Source organism: Geotrypetes seraphini, chromosome 7 (genome assembly GCF_902459505.1).
Source record: "Geotrypetes seraphini chromosome 7, aGeoSer1.1, whole genome shotgun sequence".
Lineage (NCBI taxonomy): Eukaryota > Metazoa > Chordata > Amphibia > Gymnophiona > Dermophiidae > Geotrypetes > Geotrypetes seraphini.
In genome coordinates, this window is record NC_047090.1 from 15,177,552 (window position 1) to 15,193,195 (window position 15,644).

A 15,644-nucleotide genomic window follows, 5' to 3' on the forward strand; every position below is an offset into this window, starting at 1 on the left:
TTGCGTCAGCTCCCTTCCTACCTTCAATTCAGGAAATCACTAAATACACATCTATTCTCACTGCAATCCAGGACATGAACGAATCCTTATCAATCAAATGCGGGGGTTTAAGAAACAGGCAAGCCACTTGTCACACACACCCCGGAGCACCCGTGTCATAATTAGAGTGTAAGCTCTTTGGGGCATGGACTCGCTCTTGCGTGTTTGATAGACCAAGGCACGTGCAGGGTATGTGAGCGGCCGGGCTGCAGCGCATCATCACCTTAAGCGCAACGCTGGCGTCCAGGAGAGGCTTCGCAGGCTCTCGTTGCCCTTTATTGACCCCGGGCGAAGCCAATAGCAAACTGAGGCGTGCGACGGCTCCTCCCCGCCCCTTGGCGGTGACCTCCAATCACCTCCCGGGACACCTCAGCACCCAGGCGGGTCAAACGAGCTCGACGCCGGCGCCAGCTCTCAAAGGAAGCCGACCGCCTGTCAGTCTGCCCGGCCCCGCCCCCTCCCTCCTCTGAGCGAGCGCTCTACTCCGCCTCCGCCTCCTCTGACGCTGCTTCCTGTTTCCGGGACGCGGCCGAAGGAGAGAAGTTGCGTCAGAAGGGGGGCGCCGAGAAGCCGAAGTGCGGGGCCGGTCGCGGGCGACCTCCGACATGAGCTTGAAGGTAGGCTGGAGAGGGGTGGCCACGGCTTCCTGTCTTGACAGCGTTCAAGCCCACTTAGCCGCAGGGGGGAGCGCCTTAGTTGGCCGTCTAGTTCGCTTAAGCCCTGCTTTGCTTTGGCCGTGTTTAGTCGTCGTCGCTGGTTATGCGCGTAGCAGATTATCGCCGGCGTTTCCAAAGACACGTCGATTGCAGCGTCCTCATCTTCTGGGCATTGCTTCAAATGATGCCCTAAAGTAGACTAAGACGTACATACTTGACTCTTTCTACTTCCCCTCTTTTTCTCTCCCCTTCCCCTCCCTCTCCCTCTTACCTATCCACTTCCTCTCTCTCCCTCCCCTCCATCTTACCTCTCCACCTCTTCTCTCTCCCTCTTTCCTATCCACCTCCACTCTCTCCCTCCTCTCCCTCTTTCCTATCCACCTCCTCTCTCTCCCTCTTACCTATCCACCTCCTCTCTCTCCCTCCTCTCCCTATTACCTATCCACCTCCTCTCTCTCCCTATTACCTATCCACCTCCTCTCTCTCCCCTCTTACCTATCCACCTCCTCTCTCTCCCCTCTTACCTATCCACTTCCTCTCTCTCCCCTCTTACCTATCCACCTCCACTCTCTCCCTACTCTCCATCTTACCTATCCACCTCCACTCTCTCCCTCTTACCTATCCACCTCCACTCTCTCCCTACTCTCCATCTTACCTATCCACCTCCACTCTCTCCCTCTTACCTATCCACCTCCACTCTCTCCCCTCTTACCTATCCACCTCCACTCTCTCCCCTCTTACATATCCACCTCCTCTCTCTCCCCTCTTACATATCCACCTCCTCTCTCTCCCTCTTTCCTATCCACCTCCACTCTCTCCCTCCTCTCCATCTTACCTATCCACCTCCTCTCTCTCCCTCTTTCTCTCCCTCCTCTCCATCGTACATATCCACCTCCACTCTCTCCCTCTTTCCTATCCACCTCCACTCTCTCCCTCTTTCCTATCCACCTCCACTCTCTCCCTCTTTCCTATCCACCTCCACTCTCTCCCTCTTTCCTATCCACCTCCACTCTCTCCCTCTTTCCTATCCACCTCCACTCTCTCCCTCTTTCCTATCCACCTCCACTCTCTCCCCTCTTACTTCTCTTTAAAGTCACCTTGAGCCTGTATAGGTATGAGCGACACACAAATAGAAGATTAGATTAGATTTATGTACCTTTGCTGTTATACAAATGGGTAGCATGCGTGTGCACTATATCTCTTTCAGGAGGTTTACTCACACTTGTCAAATCCTTCCGGCCTGCTGTGCTCAAGAAGAACTATTCTCACCACCTAACTGGATTTTAGCCGGAAAGAGTTTATTCTGTTCTGTATTATATGCACAGCTGAGGCACTCCTAGCAGAACTCTGTGTAAAAAAAAAAAATTCAAAATTCTCCAAGTTTATCTGACTTTTAAACTATATTTTTGCTAATTCTTATCCAGAATCTTAGTACAACTCAGTAGTTTCATTAAATTATAGTAGAGAAAACAAAGCCTTCAAGTTTTAATAACTACTTTTTACAAAACTGCTGCTGTAATTGCTCTGATTTAAAGGGATTTGGGGCTTTTGCCGCATAGCTTGTAAAAGGGGAGGGAGATTAGTAGCTTTCTTCTAGCAGCAAACCTTTGTAAAAGTCCACCTTAGTAAAGTCTGGTTGGTTGGGTTTCATCATACAGTAAAACCTTGGATTGCAAGTAACTTGGCTTGCAAGTGTTTTGCAAGACAAGCAAAACATTTGATTAAATTTTAACTTGATATACAAGCAAGGTCTTGCAATACGAGTACATACAGTATACATGCGTCACAATTGAGCCGATGGTTCTCACTCTGACACTGCAAGAGTGTCGTGACTGTTCTAAAAAAGCAGTCTTGCAATACGAGTACATACAGTATACACACGCCACATCATCACAACTGAGCCGATGGTTCTTCTCTCTCTGACGCAGTGGGAGTGTAGTGACTGTTCTAAACTAGCGAGGTCCACGTATAGTATTTTGTATTAAAATTTTTTGGTTGTAGAACAAATCGTCTGAGTTTCCATTATTTCCTATGGGGAAATTCGCTTTGATATACGAGTGCTTTGGATTACAAGCATGCTTCTGGAATGAATTATGCTCACAAACCAAAGTTTTACTGTATTTTGATCTAGTTCTTGCATTTTGTAAGTGCATGGATTCATTAGTAGCTCATGGAGCGTTAGGTTCTAGTACATAAGAAAATAAAAATAGCCATACTAGATCAGACCAATGGACTTTCTAGACCAGTGTCCTGTCTTCATGAAAACCAATTCAGGTTACAAGTACCTGGCAAAAACCCAGATAGTAGCAGCATTCCATGCCACTGATCCAGGGCAAGCAGTGGCTTCTCCCATGTCTGTCTCAACAGCAGTTTATGGACTTTTCCTCCAGGAACTTGTCCAAACCTTTTTTTTAAACCAGTAGATAGACTTCCAGAGAAAGGAAACTGAGTTTGTATCTGAGCAACAGAGTGATGTAATTTGTCCAAGGTCACAAGGAGCGTTAGCAGTGTTTGACCCATGGCTTCCCTGCTTCTCAGTCCCCTGCTCTAACCACATATTCATTGTGACTCCCTGACCCTTGGACTGCTTTTGGCACCATTGATCATAATTTGCTTCTTAATTTTTTTTTCCTTACTTGAACTCTAAAACACGGTTCTAACTCCAAAATGTGTTAATTATCCCAGGACAAGCAGGCAGCATATTCCCACACATGGGTGACGTCACCAATGGAGCCCCGCAGCGGACAGCCTCGAAAGCAACTTGCTTGAAGATCTCGAGCTTTCGAATGCTGCATCGCGCATGCGCGCATGCCTTCCCGCCCGAACTAGGGGGTGCATCTCCTGTGAGGATCCTCAGTTCAACGTTTTCTGCGGAGCTGAGAAGACTTGTCGACTTAGTTCCCGTAGCGTTGTGCCTTCTCTTCACCGCAGCTGAGTAGTGTTTGTTATTCTGTTCGGTCGCTGTGTTCTTTATTTTATTTTATTTCTTATTGTAAAAGTAAAAAAAAAAACAATTTAAGTTTTTGTTTTTTTGCGTCGGGTTGGGAGCTTGAGGCCTAGGCCTCTCTCCCTCGTTCTCGACACGGACTTTGTCCTTTCTATGTCCCGGCCTGTTACCGGGTTCAAACGGTGTTACCAGTGTGGCAGGACTATTTCCATAACTGACCCCCATAGTCGGTGTATGCTCTGCTTGGGGACGACCCATCGCCCAGAAGACTGCCTTCGCTGCCTCACTCTTCAACCTCGTGCCTTTAAGCGCCGCTGCGACAGGTTCTTCGAGCTTTTTCCTCGAATGGACCCCGAAAAAGAGGTGACCTTGACCGAGGCATCTGTGAAACCCTACACTTCGGGGCAAGCCTCGAGTACGAAGGTTTCGGCTTCGCCTCCTCTGCAGGCCTCGGCCTCGAAGACCTCCGGGTCCTCGGCCTCGAAGGCCTCCTCGGTGTCCTCGAAGCCTGGATTGGGGGGTAAGTCTCTTGCTTCCTTTTCAGGTACCATTCCTAAGAAGCCAACGGAGTCTAGTGCCTCGCAACCTGGAGCTCCAGGTTCGGCTCCGTCTTCTAGACCGTCCTCCAAACGTGCTTCCAAATCGAGGGAATACTCTCCTCCGAGGTCGCCCTCATTGGAACGCAAGAGGCCTCCGGTGACTCCGAGTCCCTTGGTCTCTGTCCCCATGTTTGAGGACATGCTTAAGTTCATTTTAACAACACAAATTTCCTCAATTGTGGCTCAGTTGGTCCCGACCTCGACCTTGTCTTCACAAGTCCAGCCTGAGCAGCAGTCTCTGTCTCGTCGGTGGTCTCCTCGTCGCAGGTCTCGGGTCTCTTCCTCAGACTCTTCACCTGACCGAGCTTCGAAGAAGTCTTTGCCTCGATCGAAGCACCGCTCTAAGTCTTCGAAGATTCCTTCCTCGAGGAGCTCGAGGCCTTTGGATCTACCTTCGAAGCATGTGCCTCACTCCCAGAGTACTGTTGCCTCCTCTGTTTCATCGAGGCATGGGTCGTCCCCAAGCAGAGCATACACCGACTATGGATAAGTTTGGGCGAAGACTTTATCAGAATTCGATGATGACTAACCAAATTCTTAATTACAACTATGTCTTCACTTCTTATTTTAATTACTTTTTGAAGCAGTTGTCATCCTTTTGCCCAGACTGGCCCAGAGAACGCCTTGCGGAATATAAACAAATTCTTCAATCTCTCTCGCAATTGTGTCTCTTTATGTTGCAGGCATCTTATGATGCATTTCTACTTTCTTCTCGGGTCTCTGCGTTTGCAGTGGCCATGCGTCGTCTCGCATGGCTCAGAATTGTGGACATGGATCCCAACTTACAGGATCGTTTAGCGAACCTGCCATGCCAAGGTTCTGAGCTTTTTGATGACTCGATTGAGGCGGCTACTAAACGGCTCTCTGAGCATGAACGCTCCTTCGCCTCTCTTATTCGCCCTAAACCAAAACCTCCTGCGACTAGAGCGTACAAGACTCCAGCTCGTCGCTACCCTATGAAGTCCACGCCAGCTTTTTCTAGGCCTCCACCTAGACGGCCTCAACAACAACATCCTCAGAAATCTCAGACGCCTGCTCCATCCAAACCCACTCTGTCTTTTTGACGGTCCAGTGGTGAGCATTCCAACCTCCTTGCATCCGAACTCCTCCCTACCCATCAGAGGTCGCCTTTCCCTTTTTACATCTGCCTAGGAAACCATTACATCGGACCTTTGGGTCCTCACAGTCATCCGCGAGGGATACTCTCTGCGCCTGCTTCAGGTGCCCCCAGATCACCCTCCACCGTAACAGTTGTTATCCAGGGACAGCAGGCAGATATTCCCACAACCCACCCACCTCCCCTGGTTGGCTTCTTAGCTTGGTATCTGAACTGAGGATCCTCACAGGAGATGCGCCCCCTAGTTCGGGCGGGAAGGCACGCGCGCATGCAGCACTCGAAAGCTCGAGATCTTCAAGCAAGTTGCTTTCGAGGCTGTCCGCTGCGGGGCTCCGTTGGTGACGTCACCCATGTGTGGGAATATCTGCCTGCTGTCCCTGGATAACAACTGTTACGGTAAGTAACTGTGCTTTTTGTGCATACATTGACATTAATGAACCTCACTCCTAAGTCTTTGTAGCTTTCAGTGTGTCTCTTGCAGGATCATTTTCCACTGCCCTGCCCGTTATCAGTTGGCATATTGCAGGGCTTTATAATAGGCTCTCCTTTCTGTACTCCCTCTCTCGGTCATCTGATTTTTTTAAGAACATAAGAATTGCTGCTGCTGGGTCAGACCAGTGGACCATCGTGCCCAGCAGTCCACTCACACGGCGGCCCTTAGGTCAAAGACCAATGCCCTATTTGAGTCTAGCCTTGCGTATGTCCTGTTCCAGTAGGAACTTATCCAACCTTATCTTGAATCCCTGAAGGGTGCTTTCCCCTATAACAGCCTCCGGAAGAGCGTTCTAGATTTCTACCACTCTCTGGGTGAAGAAGAACTTCCTTACATTTGTACGGAATCTTTTCCCTTCTAACTTTAGAGAGTGCCCTCTCATTCTCTTCACCTTGGAGAGGATGAACAATCTCTTTCTCTACTAAGTAAATTCCCTTCAGTATCTTGAATGTTTCGATCATATCCCCTCTGTCTTTACTTTTTAAGGGAGAAGAGGCCCAGTTTCTCTAGCCTCTCGTTGTACGGCAACTCCCCCAGACCCTTAACCATTTTAGTCGCTCTTCTCTGGACCCTTTCGAGTAGTACTATGTCCTTTTTCATGTACGGCAACCAGTGTTGGAAGCAGTATTCCAGGTAGGGGCATACCATGGCCCGGTATAACGGCATGATAATCTTTTCAGATCTGTTTGTGATCCCCTTAATCATTCCTTAATCTTCCATGACTTCAATACAGATGACTCCTGCATCTGTCTTGCTGTGCAAGAACTCAAGATGATATTGGGCAACATCTGGATAAGCACTCAGATTTAGTTGTTTCAAGTTTTCATTAAAATTTGGTTCAATCGCTTATCAAGGCTTCTAAGCGAAGTACAAAAGAAAAATTAAAATTGAGTAACATGAAATTAGAACACACAGACATACTTATGAGATACAAATTATACAGACTAACTGGTAGATATACATATATTATAGGTTAGAAAAATTTTAAGGAAAAAACAACTTGGAAGGGATTAAATAAAGAAACTAGTAAAGGAAAAAAAAATGGAGTGTTTAGTGATGGCATGAATGCATCCTTAAATAAAAAGCTTTTCAAGTTGCCTTAATTCTGATCAGGATCATGGGGTGTTGGTGATAATGTTTTAGATTGGTTGACATCTTTAATGAGTAATAGAACTCTTGAAATACAGTTTAAAGAAGAATTCCTCATGCCTCTGAAAGCTGGAATCTCTTCTTTTATCTCTACTTTGTAATATCTGTACACAACCTGTTCATCTGATTGAAAAGTAGTATTTTGCAGCTGATATTCATGAAGTTTGTGGCATTACCCTCATTATTTAATTACATCAATTCCTGTTTGCTGTTCAGAGATGGAAAGTGACCTTTCATTATTTTGGAATTGGCAGAAGTTTGAATTGCTATGGGGGAAAAAAAATCAACTTTTTCCTTTATGCCCTTCCTGAGATTTTCTTCTGTTATTGATACCAGTAAAGCTAGAGATGAGGATCCAGGGGGGTGTTGTTGGATGTATAATTGGATACGAGTCCAAGTCAGGATTCCGAGTTACGTATCTTGTTTGCTTCCTCAGGCTCCTATTTGCATGTCCAAAAACTATTGAAAACATCTTTGTTTGTAAGATTTTGGGGACATTAATGATTAAGTCACAAATTCTGTAATTTGGGCACGCCGGCGGCGGAGCGCTCTAGGCTGGAAGGTGGAACACCTAGTGCAAGAGTCCGTCGGGTGATCCGCACCCAGGCAGACAAGGCACCACCGGTGAAGATCGGTGATGGAGAGCAACCGATCGCAACGGGTGCACTTCTTAAAGCCCGACAAGGGTCGGGACATGAACAAAAAACAAGGCCGCGAACAAACGGATTACTACTGCGCGATAGAAGGAAAAACAAAAAAATTCACAGCGACTAAGAAAAACAACCCAGCCGCGGTGACAGAAGGCAATTTAGCACGGAGCAAAAACACAACAGGGTTTCTGGCTCCGCGGAAGAAACAGAACTGAGGACCACAAGGTGGGGATGCGCCCTCTAGTGGAGGGAGAAGGCATGCACATGCGTGGTGCAGCATAGCAAACTTGAAACTTCAATCAAGTTTGCTTGAAAAGCTGTCCGCGTTGGGGCTCCGTAGATGACGTCACCCACATGTGAGAATATCTGCCTGCTGTCCCTGGATAACACCTGTTACGGTAAGTAACTGTGCTTTATGTAAACTGCATCGATCTGGCAGGTTTTGCGGTCTATAAATGTACTGTAATAATTTATTTAATGGTGGTTCCCATGTGGCAGTATCTTTTTCATAAATTGTGGCAATATTTGACTCAGGATGGGTGGTCATTATTACTTGTGTATTTATCATAATTAGGTTGGACTATTGATTTATACAGTGGTTTAAAGAAAAAAAATCAGTTGAATAAACTTCAATTTATTCAAAATAGGGTGATCAGCATTTTAAAAGGCCTAACATTTTCTGATCATGTTTCACGTGTTCTAAAACTGTTACATTGGCTGCCTGCGAGTGAAATAATTTTGACCTTTCATACTTTTCAGGAGCATCTGTGTCTTTACTTAAGAAACAGATTGAATGTTTGTTCCCAACTGACGGTTGAGATCTTGCCAGGACTACCTTCTGTCATTACTCTTCCTTAGCCAAAATATGTTTGGTAGATGCTCATGGGATAGGCATTTTTTAATAATGCAGCCTCTTCTTTTTGAAACTCATTTAGGAGAAAGGCATGTAAAACCAGATTGTTTTCTACTGCTTTGAAATGATCTTTGTTTTTACAAATCATTTTTTGTTTTATAGGACTCTCTTTTTTATGAGAACATAAGAATAGCCATACTGGGTCAGATCAATGGTTCATCTAGTCCAGTGTCTAATCCAGGTCACAAGTACTTGGCAGACACTCAAATTCTCATATGTTTCTGTGTCTTATTGTATTTTTATTCTTAATTTTATGTCATTACTAGTATTTTAGTCCGTTACATTAACGGGTGCTAGCTGTCTGTCTTTCTTTCTCCCCCATTTCCCTGTGCAGCAGCCACAGCAGCATTCCCTCCCCCTCCATGTCCCTGTGTAGCAGCATTTCCCCCACCCTACTTCCCTGTACAGCAGCATTTCGATCCCCACCCCCACTTCCCTGTGCAGCAGCCACAGCAGCAGCATTCCCTCCCCCCACACCATTTCCCTGTGCAGCAGTAGCATTTCCCTTACCCACCCCTTCCCTTCCTGTGGTCCCGACAAATCTGCCGATTCCAGCAGCGTGTGCAGCACTCTACACACGCTGCTTTGGGGCCTTCTACTGCCCTGATTTACTCTGGCACGTCCCTGATGACATCATCAGATACGCGTCAGAGCAAATCAGGGCAGTAGAAGGCCCCGAAGCAGCGTGTGTAGAGTGCTGCACACGCTGCTGGAGTCGGGACCGCGAAGAACGTAGCGGCTGGAGTGGTTTTTCGGTGCTTCCCTTCCCGCGAGGTGTCGCCGTGTCTCCTCTCGATCCCTGCCAGCGTCGGAAGCCTTCTCCGACGCTGGTGAGAGGAGCCGAATATTGTGGAGAGTCCAGCGCTGGCAGCCAGTCCTGTCGGCAGTGTAGGTAGGTGCTGGGAAGAAGGCTGGGGACTCGCGCATGCGCACTCCTGCGGCCACAGTCCTATAAATCATGGAAGCACGCATTTAAGAGTGTGCATGAGCGGCTAGGGTTTTATTATATAGATTATATACTTGGTTATTTATGGTTGTATGCAGCTTTGAGTTTTTAGTACAATAAAGGCTCCTTTTGCTAAGTTGCGTTAGGGCTTTAACGCGCAGAGTAGCGCATGCTAAATTGCCGTGCACGCTAGACCTTAACGCCAGCATTGAGCTGGCGTTAGTTCTAGCCGCGTAGCGCGTGTTTAGCTTGTGCTAAAAACGCTAACGCAGCTTAGTAAACGGAGCCCTAAGTGACTTCTAAACTAAATAAATGTGGCATCAAGTCTTCTACTTTGCTACCATAGATTGTAACCTAATTCATTTCTATCTAATCTAGTATTTTAGACTCACGCTATACCTAAACAGGTTCAAGGCGACTTACAATATAAGGAATTAGCGAATGTTTGTTATAGCTGTTTGAGGAGGGGAGAGTTACGAATGGAGTAATAGGGAAGGGAGAACAGAGGTTCTATGACTGTACTAGTATTACACTTAAAATTAGATTACAATAGCAGCAAAGTGGAAGACCTCGCAACTGATATCAAGATGGAAACATTCTACAACATATTCCAAAAAATAAAAACTTTTTCAAAGCATACAGAAGCATATCTCCAATTGCACTGGCTTCCGATCCCAGCAAGAATACAATTTAAATTCTACTGCCTACTATTTAAGATTTTATACGGAGACAGTCCAAACGACCTGAATAACCGCCTCATCCACAACACCGCAACCAGACATAGGAAAACTCACACCCCATTCTCATACCCCCCAATTAAGGAGGTCAAACGGAAAAAAACTATATGATGGCCTCCTGGCCACTCAAGCAGCCAAACTAGACAACCAAATCACCAATCTACTGACGGCATCCCTGGACTACAAGACTTTTAGAAAAGAAATAAAGACCATACTCTTCAAGAAAACTCTGAAAAAAGAAATAATACCGCAAGTCTCAAACTCCACCTCTCACTAAAGCCAACTACCCCAAATAAATAACCTTACCCATTTCTTACTCTTTTTGAAAATGACCAATTTTTTTTTTTTTGTAAGTTCTTGTTGTAATACATCTTGGATAATTCTTTTGTAATCCGCCTTGAACTGCAAGGTAATGGCGGAATAGAAATCCCTAATGTAATGTAATGTAGTAATGGACACAACTATCTCAAAATATCTATGTATGGGTTTCAGTGGTATTAGATATTATCCCAGGACAAGCAGGCATGATATTCTCACATGTGGGTGACGTCGTCTACGGAGCCCCGATGCAGACAGCTTTTTTCAATCAAACTTGTTTGAAGATTTAAGTTTGCTCTGCAGCTCCACGCATGCGTGCCTTCCTGCTCCACTAGAGGGCGCATCCCCTCCTCGTGGTCTCCAGTTCAAATTTTTCCGCTGAGCCTAGAAGTCGTGTGTTTTTAGGCTCTGCCCCAACTGCCTTCTAGCACTGCAATTTTTTCCTTTTTTTTATCGATTAAGTCGCTGTGCATGTTTATTTCTTGTTTTATTTATTGTTCCTGCTTCGTTTTGACCGATCCGGAGGCTTCCGGGTCGCCGCAGCCGCGTGGCTACTTGGGTTGCGGCCAGTTTCGTTTTCTATGTCCCGGCCTTTGACCGGCTTTAAAAAGTGCACCCGGTGCGAGCGGCTTCTTTCCATCACAGACCCGCATCCCCGGTGCATCCTCTGCCTGGGGGCCGCCCATCCAACAGATTCTTGCCCCCAGTGCGCTACTTTTCAGAACCGGGCCCTCTGTCGAAGGAAAGCCTGCATGGCAGATCTTTTCGCCGCCGACCAACCCACTACCTCGGCCTCGAGGTCGGCCTGGGCCTGGGCCTTGACCTCAGCCCCGAATACCTCGGCACCGCCTCGAGACTCGACCCCGAAGTCCTCCGGTACGCAGAAAGCCTCGGCTCCGGGTAAGTCTCCTCTTCCTTCTTCAGATTCCGCACCGGCGAAGAAGCCAGCCTCGGGGACACCGGCGGCGCATGGTGGAAGTTCCATGCCTTCGGCCCCTGCGAAGTCCTCCAAGCCCTCGGGACGTGCCTCCACCACCTGGGAATACTCAAAATCGAGGTTGCCCTCGGTGGAGTGCACTGCGGCATCGGACATGCCCTTGATGCTGTCCGTGTCCGTTTTTCAGGACATGCTCCGGGCGATGATCTCGTTGGAGCTGTCCGCTGCACTGGCCCATCTGCAACCGGCCCCGACCTCGACCCTACATGCGCCGGACCAGCCTGAGCCTCACGTCGAGCTCCCTCGGGGCAAGGTGTGCCAGCCTCGCCGCATCTCATCCTCCGCCCAAATCCCAGCCGCCCGCAACTGCAAAACCATCCCCGTCCTTTTGACGGGATACGCGGACGGGGGCTGCCTCCTCCGCCACAGTCCCAGACATCCTTCCCATCGGGGGTCGCCTCCGAGCCTTTTACCCTCGCTGGAAACAAGTCACGTCGGACGCATGGGTCCTTGGCGTGATCTCATCAGGATACTCTCTCAACTTTCGGGAGATCCCTCCAGACAGCCCTCCAAGGCTGTGCCCTCCCAATCGGACTCAGCTACCCCTCCTTCTCTCAGAAGCTCGAGACCTGCTTCGCCTGCGGGCAGTGGAGGTGGTTCCCCCCGACCAACGGGGGAAAGGATTCTACTCCCGTTACTTCCTGGTACCGAAGAAGACGGGAGACTTGCGCCCAATCCTAGACTTGAGACGACTCAACAAATTTCTGGTGCGGGAAAAGTTTCGAATGCTCTCCTTACCGACTCTCTATCCTCTGATCAACGAGGGCGATTGGCTCTGCTCCCTCAATCTGAAGGAAGCTTACACACATGTTCCAGTGCATCCCGCTCACCGCAGGTTCCTGCGCTTCCAGGTGGGAGACCTGCACCTACAATACCGAGTCCTCCTCTTTGGCCTGCCATCATCGCCTCGGGTCTTCACGAAGTGCCTCGTGGTGGTCGCAGCTGCCTTAGGCTCTCAGGGTTTTCAGGTATTCCCCTACCTGGACGACTGGCTGATCAAAGCCCTGTCCAGGGAGGAGGTTATCTCAGCGACCCGACAGACTATTATTTACCTTCAGGGTCTGGGATTCGAGATAAACTTTCCAAAATCCCAGCTGCGCCCCTCTCAGTCCTTACAGTTCATCGGGGCCGTGCTGGACACGGCTCGCCTCCGTTCCTTCCTCCCCCCTCCGCATCTAGAGACGTTAGTAAGTCTGAGCCGAAGGATTTCGACGCTGACCTCAGCACGGCAGATGATGACTCTTCTGGGCCACATGGCCTCCACCGTCCACGTCATACCCTTCGCCCGTCTCCATCTGAGGATTCCTCAATGGACCCTGGCCTCCCAATGGCGCCAGGACTGGGACCCGATCAATCGTCCCGTGACAGTGACTCCTTCCTTGCAACAATCGCTCCGTTGGTGGGCCGACTCTTCAAATCTTTCCAAAGGTTTGCTCTTCCTCCCCCCCCCCCCACACAGCAAGGTAATAATAATAAATAATAATTTTATTTTTGTATACCGCCATACCCAGGGAGTTCTAGGCGGTTCACAACAAATAGAAGAGTTACATACAGTGCAGTTGAAAAACAAGAAGAACATTACAAGTCAATCAAAGGATCAAAACTAGTTTACATTGACAATTTAAGTGAAGGAGAGGCTAATACAGAGCACATACGGTATGTACTGTAAGAGAGCACATACGGTATGTACTGTAAGAGAGTACTCACCACGGACTCGTCGGAGTACGCTTGGGGAGCTCATCTGGATGGCCTACGCACTCAGGGGATGTGGTCGGCAGAGGAGCGTCGCTGTCACATCAACGTGCTGGAACTTCGGGCCATCTACCTCACCGCTGTGGCTTTTCAACATCTGCTCCACGACCGGGTTCTCGTCCGAACCGACAACCAGGTGGCAATGTAATACGTAAACAAGCAAGGGGGAACGGGGTCATGGTCCCTCTGTCGGGAAGCTCTGCGCCTCTGGAAGTGGGCGATCTCCAACAACATCTTCCTTCGAGCGGTGTACATACAAGGAGAACGAAATTGTCTGGCGGACAGACTCAGCCGCGTCCTCCAGCCTCACGAGTGGTCACTGCACTCTCAGACCTTACGCCAGGTGTTCGAAAAGTGGGGGACGCCCCAGATAGATCTGTTCGCCTCCCCCCTCAATCACAAACTGCCTCACTTCTGCTCCAGGATATACTCCCCGGACCGTCTAGAGGCCGACGCCTTCCTCCTGGATTGGGAGGGAAGGTTTCTGTACGCGTTTCCGCCTTTTCCTCTGATTCTGCGGACGCTGGTCCATCTCAAATCAGTGCGAGCCACTCTGATCCTGATTGCTCCTCGATGGCCGCACCAGCCTTGGTTTTCCCTTCTACTTCAACTCAGTGCCAGGGATCCGCTGCCTCTGCCTCTGTTTCCCTCTCTGCTATCGCAGAGTCAGGGTTCGCTGTTACATCCCAATCTTCAGTCTCTACATCTGACTGCTTGGTTTCTTTCCCCCTGACTTCCCTCCCGGTGTCTCAATCAGTCAGGGAGATATTAGAGGCCTCGAGGAAGGCCTCGACTAGAATCTGCTATTCCCAGAAGTGGACCAGATTCTTGTCCTGGTGCTCCTCCCACCGACAGGACCCGGTGTCGGTCCCTGTGTCGTTGGTCCTGGAGTATTTGCTTCAGGTATCTCACTCCGGCCTGAAGACCAACTCCATTCGAGTACATCTTAGTGCGATTGCTGCCTTTCATCACCCCTGGAGGGGAAGGCCCTTTCACTCCATCCCTTAGTCTCTCGTTTCATGAAGGGTCTTTTGAATGTTCACCCTCCTCTCAAACCTCCCCCAGTGGTTTGGGATCTTAATGTGGTTCTAGCTCAACTCATGAAACCTCCTTTTGAGCCGCTGGACAAATGCCATGTCAAGTTTCTCACTTGGAAAGTGATTTTCCTGCTTGCCCTCACTTCCGCTCGGAGGGTTAGTGAGCTGCAGGCTCTGGTGGTGGACCCACCTTTCACTGTATTCCATCATGACAAGGTGGTTCTCCGCACCCATCCTAAGTTCTTGCCTAAGGTGGTGTCTGACTTCCACCTCAATCAGTCCATTGTCTTGCCTGTGTTTTTCCCCAAGCCCCACTCTCATCCTGGTGAGGTGGCGCTCCATACCCTTGACTGTAAGAGAGCATTGGCCTTTTACCTTCAACGCACTCAATCTCATCGGACAGTCCCACAACTGTTTTTGTCCTTCGACCCTAATCGATTGGGTCGCCCAGTTTCCAAGCGTACCTTGTCCAACTGGTTGGCCACTTGTATTTCTTTTTGCTACACTCAGGCTGGTCTCGCGCTGCATGGTCGAGTAACGGGCCATAGGGTCCGAGCGATGGCAGCTTCGGTAGCTTTCCTCCGGTCCACACCCATTGAGGAAATCTGCAAGGCTGCCACGTGGTCCTCGGTTCATACTTTCACCTCCCACTACTGCCTGGACACATTGTCCAGGAGCGATGGCCGTTTTGGCCAATCGGTTTTGCGTAATCTGTTTTCTTAAATTGCCAACTTCCCTCCATCCCTCTTCAGTTAGCTTGGAGGTCACCCACATGTGAGAATATCATGCCTGCTTGTCCTGGGATAAAGCACAGTTACTTACTGTAACAGGTGTTATCCAGGGACAGCAGGCATATATTCTTACAACCCGCCCGCCTCCCCGAGGTTGGCTTCTTTACTGGTTATGTGAACTGGAGACCACGAGGAGGGGATGCGCCCTCTAGTGGAGCAGGAAGGCACGCATGCGTGGAGCTGCAGGCAAACTTAAATCTTCAATCAAGTTTGCTTGAAAAAAGCTGTCCACATTGGGGCTCCGTAGATGACGTCACCCACATGTGAGAATATATGCCTGCTGTCCCTGGATAACACCTGTTACGGTAAGTAACTGTGCTTTTTGAGTAAGTTGTCTACATTATGTATGCTTTCAAAAAATTTAATTTTTTGGAATATATTATAGAATGTTTCCATCTTGATATCAGTCGGGAGGTCTTCCACTTTGCTACCATTGTAATCTAATTCAGATCTATCTATAGCTATAACAGGTTTTTTAAATTTTAGTACTGCATCTATTCAGG

The 15,644-nt window shown here is 48.6% G+C and overlaps 1 protein-coding gene across 2 annotated transcripts in view; it reads left to right on the forward strand.

The window, feature by feature from the left end:
- The first annotated feature begins 471 nt into the window (after window positions 1–471).
- TBC1D15 (TBC1 domain family member 15) overlaps window positions 472–15,644 on the forward strand; it is a 113,744-nt gene continuing 98,571 nt past the window's right edge. For both annotated transcript variants that reach the window (XR_004540111.1, XM_033951820.1), the window contains exon 1: window positions 472–656. Coding sequence is in view for 1 of the 2 variants with exons in the window: in XM_033951820.1 (XP_033807711.1) it covers window positions 645–656 (12 nt within the window). In the remaining variant the exon portion in view is untranslated. The remainder of the gene's footprint in view (window positions 657–15,644) is intronic.